At 54.5% G+C, this 5,947-nt stretch overlaps 1 protein-coding gene across 1 annotated transcript in view; it reads right to left on the bottom strand.

The window, feature by feature from the left end:
• The window catches only part of LRRC38 (leucine rich repeat containing 38), a 62,375-nt gene that overhangs the window by 26,558 nt on the left and 29,870 nt on the right, over positions 1-5,947 (bottom strand). Inside the window, exon 2 of the mRNA XM_019639696.1 lies at positions 3,174-3,670. Within this exon, the coding sequence (XP_019495241.1) occupies positions 3,174-3,670 (497 nt within the window). The remainder of the gene's footprint in view (positions 1-3,173; positions 3,671-5,947) is intronic.

Raw genomic sequence — 5,947 nt, 5'->3', positions numbered from 1 at the left:
ACAGCTCCATGTGCCAAGGTCACTAAGGCATGAGAACCAGCTCACCGCATTTCCCTAGTACTGTGGGCTATGAGTCAAGGCCCCGCGTGGCCGTGGCTAGACAGGGAAGTGAAAGAAGTGTCTCAGCTATTTAGCCTCCCCCAGGGAGCTGCATGGGCCTTTCCTAGGATGCAGTCTCAGGGTTTGTCATGGGTTGTGTCCTCTCGGACCTCTGAAGCACAGACATAGCCTCTTGCCTGCCGGCTACATGGCCTTTCACCCTGTGGCCTCAGGGGAGGCGAGGGAAAGTCAATGTGGACACAGCCCCATTTGTTTCTTCCTCTGAATTCCTTCCCCTGGGAGAGGCAGGGCACCAGCCGAAAGCCCTGGAGCTTGGGCCTGAGTTCCTTTGGCAGGAAGACAGTGGTGAGCATGGCAGGGGCCTGGGGGCTAGGAGGTCCTGCTGTATCCCCCGGCTGTTTTGAACTCTCTCGTGATTTTGGGCAAGTCACTCCCATCACTTCTCTGGGCCTTCTAGTGAAGACAGGAGAATAACAACAGCACCCACGCTTATGAGTACTGACTATATGTCAGGCACTGTTCTCACTGCTCTGATACCCTTTTAATTCTCACAACAACCCTATGAGGTGGGTACTAGTATCACCCCTATTTTACAGATGAGGAAACTGGGGTATGAAAGGTCATACAACTACTAAGAAATAGAGGTGGGATTTGAACCAAGCAGCTCAGTGCCGGATTCTGGGCTCTCGGTCACTTCGCCCTGATGTCTTTGTGATGAGATCAGCAGCACAAACGCAGAAGGGGCAGCTGACGTCTCTTGAGCCCCTAGTCTGCGCTAAGCATTACTCTGCCCTTGACAGAGCCGATCTCGTTCAAACCTTGTTCGAGCCTCACAGCAAATTTGGTGTGGGGTTCTGTTGCTGGATTCTGAAGTTAGGGACAGGGAAACTGAGGCTCGGAGAGGTCAGGGACGTGCCTAAGATTATAAACCTGAGTCTAGACGAGCCCTCGGCTCTCTCACATCAGGCCTGTGCTAGGCCCTCCGCTACCCACCATGCCTCTGGTTCACCGTTCTGGCCACACTGCTGGGCAGCAGATCCACTGCTCTGGACGTCCAGCGCGGGCAGCCTGCAGTGAGAGCGGAGCTGTTCTTGGCTCTTCCCCGCAGGAGGTGCCAGGAGCCTCCATGCTGCCCTCCCTCCCAGCCTCCATATTCTCCCTGCTGATGGGACCAAGCCTCCCCCAAGGCCTGGACACTGTTCCTTGCTCTGAACCTGTCCGTCCTGCCCCCCAGCCACACATCCCATCTGGTGTCCCCTTTCTCCCCCACATTATAGACAGTGGGAGAAATGACATTTTACACTCAGGCTGTTCCTCCCTTTCACCCATATTATCTGGTTTTGATCCTGACAACCATCAGGTCAGACGGACTACACAGCATTCCTGCGTCTCAGTGTCAAACAGGAAGAAAAGGAGGCTCCAAAAAGTTAAGTGACCCATCCAGAGTCACTCATTTTTTTTTTTTAAGCCAGGACTCCAACCTCTGTCTTTAGACTCCAACTCCAGGGCTCTGTAGAGACCTCAGAAGTCAACCAAAGTACTTTAGAAATGAGGAAACTGAGGCTCGACAGCATAAGGTGGTCTGTTCAAGGTCACAGCCACTCACAGCAGAGCTGAGACTGAAACCCACAGCTCCTAACGCCTAGCCCTCATGGGGGTGGCCCTGGGAGCCAATTACACCAACATAACTAACAATGGGAGTTCAGGGTGCCAACTCCACCAAGAAGCAGAGGAAGGAGCAGCCTGAACCAAGGCACACAGAGAGGACTCAGGCGGACACGCCTGTCTCCAGGTCAGCTTCTGCGGGGGAGGGTCTGGGCAGCCAGGCAGGTAATGAAGGCAGGTATGAAGGTGAAGTATAAAGTTGTGGGTCTCTGCTCTTGCAGGCCAGCTCTTTTTAGGGCTTGCTCACATGGGAGAGCCTGCCTGGGCTTAAAGTGACAGCTCAGACAGCCTGCATCTGCTGAGGAGCGATTGTCCCTGCCTGGGGTTTGTGCTTAGTCAAGTATGGAATGAGTAAGTGAGCACAGGAATTCAGGGCTTAGCTGAGCAACATCCTGGACTTCTCAGTACATGGAAAATTAGATATATGAACGCTAAATCTGTATCTGTGTCTCCTTTTCTAATGCATTCCGCACAGCCCTGGTTCCTATTCTGCCAAAGCCTTGGGGACAGGCGGAGGTGGAGTCCGGCTCTGCAGGTTGCTGCTGGGCCCACACGCTCACACGCTCGCCAGTGGAAGGCTGGGGTCCCTGAGGATAAGGACAGTCTGCCCGCTCCCCGTCTGGGAGTCACCCCTGTGGATGCTGAGGTCCCCTCCTCAGCTCTGCCTTTCTTCCTTCCTGCTGGCCTCCACGGGGCCCCTTCACTGCTGCGCCCTTGTGTTCCCATCTGCCAGGTGGGTATGTGCATCACCACTGGCAAAGTGCACCAGAGAAGCGAAGGATCCACCAGCCCACGGTGGTTTTGCTCAGTGCTTTCACATCTGGGCTGAAAAGCCACAGAGCTACAAATCTTGACTGCATCACTGGCTCTTAGCAGGCTGACATTATTCCTCACCAGGAATAGCCTCACTCCTTTTAGCCAGATGAGCAAACTGGGAGCTGAAGTTGAAACCTACTCAGGTAGCTGCTGGAGAGTTCTTAGACCTGGCTGGCTCTCTCTCCCGGTCAGGGTAGTGAGAATGGCGCTGAGCTGTTTTCTACAGGACAGGGTGAATTCCACTTAGGGGAGTGCTGTTAAATAACCCCCACCCACCAGTACTAGGACCCAGAGGCCCATGAGATGACCTCGGTAATGAGTGACCGAGAAATGGCAGATCCCTAACTTCAGAAAGCGGGTTGTTGGAGAAATGGAGAGAAGTACAGCATCAGGGCCCAGAAACTCTGGGGAATTCAGCTGTGTCCCTTTCCCCAGCAGAGTCCTGGGAAAAGTTCGGGCTGGGAACGTGCGAGGGTTACATCAGGAGCAATTCTCATCCACAGCTGTTGCGCACCAGCACCCAAGCCTCCTCTTAACAGGCTCCACTGAGGCCCCCGGCCCGGAGCTCCTGGGCCGTGGTGGCCTCTCCCTGTCCCCTCCTTCCCTCCCCCAGCCCAGCCTGGAGGGCTCACCTTTGGGCAGCTTGGACGCGTTCTCCTGGATCCAGGAGAAGAGGTGGGCGAAATCGCAGTCGCAAAGCCAGGGGTTCCCGTCCAGGCGCAGGGTGCGCAGCGCGGGCAGCGCGGCCAGGACAGCCACGTTGAGGCTGTGCAGGTTGTTGTCGTTGAGCTCCAGCACCTGCAGCGACTCCAGGGTCTCGAAGGCCGCCTCGTGCACGCCCGCCAGGTGGTTGTTGGCCAGGCTCAGCTTGACCAGCCTCCCCGCCGAGCGGAAGGCGCCGGCGCCCAGCTGGGTCAGGTTATTGTAGCTGAGGTCGAGGAAGGCGAGCTTGGCGGAGCCGCTGAAAGTGCCCTCTTCCAGCGAGCGTAGCGAGTTGTTCCTGAAGTCCAGGTAGACCAGGTCGCCGTAGAAGATGAAGAAGTCCTCGGGGATGCGCTGGATGCGATTGCCCGCCACCAGCAGCTTGCGCACGTCCAGGGGAAAGGGGTCAGGCACNACATGCCTTAAGCTGTATTAGCTTCTGGGGCTTCAAGGAGGAACAAGACACATTTTGTCCTCAAAACGGGCCAGACCTGTGAACTGGCAATGTCAGGCAGTGGTCACAGCGGTAGCACAGGATCCAATGAGATCACACAGGACAGGCTCCCAACCCAACTTCAGGGACCCAGGGGGGTGGAGGCTAGGAGCTAAGTAGGAACCAGATAGGTAGAGAAGTAAAGGTGAGAATGGGGCGGGCAGGTGGGTGGGCGGGCATAATCCGGGACCTGTAACAGCTTGGGCAAAGACCTGCAGGCCAGAGTCCAGGACGTTCCCCAGGACTGGACTCGTGCATTCTGTCTCGATTGGACGGCGACCATGTTCAGGATGCGATTTGGTGACTTGGCTTATGAGACCATGAATGCGCCCAATCCAGGTACTCACAGCAAGCCACATGATGTGGGGGGCCCTGCTGTGCCACCAGCGCACTTCCAGGCCAAAGGGGACAGAGCCTGCCAAGCACCTAATTCCAAAGTACATTAGAGACCACAGGATTCTGTGTCAGCGGGCACCGGATGGCCACTTGGCTGAAAGGGCTTAACCCCCTGGGTATTCAGCTGGCGAGTGGTCAGCTTCAGCTAACAGTGGTACTGGCCTGTCCAGAGCAAATCCCCAACTTCATGCTGCAGAGCTGTCCAAGATGGACAGGGAGGTAGGTCCACTGTCCCCTGTTGCCCAGCAATAAGGACCCTGGGAGCAGACTCTCCAGGGAGCAAACAAGACAGGGCAAGGTTACCTCAGGTCACGTGTGCAGTTGACTCCCCACGGGAACTCAGACTCGGCTGCCCCTAAAAGCTGACACCTGGCCCTGGACACAAGTAATTGTGAGAAAGGTGACACCCGGGGACTCAGCTCTAATTAAGAGTCAAGTTAAAAAGCCAGTAGCTTGGGGGACACAGGACATGTCCAGACCTGTCAAAGGCAGGAGGGAGTGAGGCCTCAGTCAGACTCTGCCAGGAATATGATTCTCAGGTGTGTAAACACACACAAAACATTCACTCAGCTGGTGATCAAACACATAATGCAAGCGAAAGCAATGAGGAGATGTCATTCTTCTGCCAATCAAATTGGAAAACATGTTTAAAACTAATAATACAAAAAACCGGGAAAGGTATGGTGACACAGGTACTCTCTATGGCCAATGGTGCCCGCTGTCTCGGGTGCAAATGGGCAAAAAGGTGTCCAGAGGTTTAAAACAGAGATTTTTACTTTGNTTGTTCTTCAGTCTAGTTGTGGAGGATGTTGCTTCACTGGCCCAAGTTGGCACCATCATTGCGCTCTTCCCGGGCGAGGCAGATCAGTCGCCAGCTTCTAGACAGCCACTCACTGCGGCTGCTGGCCGCTCACGCTGGCTGCTGGCTACACATGGTAGCCCATGGCAACCCACTGCAGCAGGGGCTGCAGCCTATACCGTTGCTGGCGACTCACTGCAGCCCAGCTCCAGGTTGAGCTGTTGTTCAGCATCTTAGCTGTGGAGGGCAGTTTCACTGGCCCTCATATGTGGGATCTGAACCGGGGTCCTCTTGCATCCCAAGCCAGCTCTTAACCAACGCGCCGCTCGGCTGGCCCGAAACAGGACATTTTTAAGGCAGTACATCTCTTCTGTATGGCACTGTGATGGTGACACGTGATGGTACCCATTTCACAAAACCCATAGAATGTACATCACAAAGAGCAAACTTAATGTAAACTAGGGACTTTAGTTCATAATAATGTATCAATATTGGCTCATCAGGTATAACAAATGGACCACGGCTAATATAAGAGGTTAATAATAGGGGCTCTGAGGTCACGACTGGGGGAGGAGAGATACAGGAACTCTGTACTGTCTGCTCCATTTTCCATAAACCTAAAACTGCTCTAGAAAATAAAGTCTATGAATTACGAATCAAATCAAATCAAATCAAATCACCATTGGCACTTAGACGCATATCCTTCCGGTCATTTTTCTGTGGGACTCACTTCTGTCTCCTGACCACCGGAGGCTCCCACGTCTGCCGTCCATTTGCTTTCCCAGCCTCCCTGCTGTGCTGCACGGCTGGAGGAACTCTTCATCTCCTCATCACCTCTCCTCTTTGTTCCCACCCCACAAATGAACACTAAAGCCACGGTTTTCTCCATTGAGCAATTCCTGTGACCTGGCCCACTGCCCTTCTCCCCTGTGCTCCATCAGGTGGGTAAGAGCCTGCTGGCTGCCCCGCAGCTGTTCTTGCTGTGGTTCTTGCTGTGTGATCATCCAGTGGCCCGA

The sequence above is a fragment of the Hipposideros armiger genome, unplaced genomic scaffold (genome assembly GCF_001890085.2).
Source record: "Hipposideros armiger isolate ML-2016 unplaced genomic scaffold, ASM189008v1 scaffold_46, whole genome shotgun sequence".
In the NCBI taxonomy this organism is placed as follows: domain Eukaryota; kingdom Metazoa; phylum Chordata; class Mammalia; order Chiroptera; family Hipposideridae; genus Hipposideros; species Hipposideros armiger.
The sequence above is the reverse complement of the archived record's forward strand: the minus strand, read 5'-3'. Positions and strand labels throughout refer to the sequence as shown.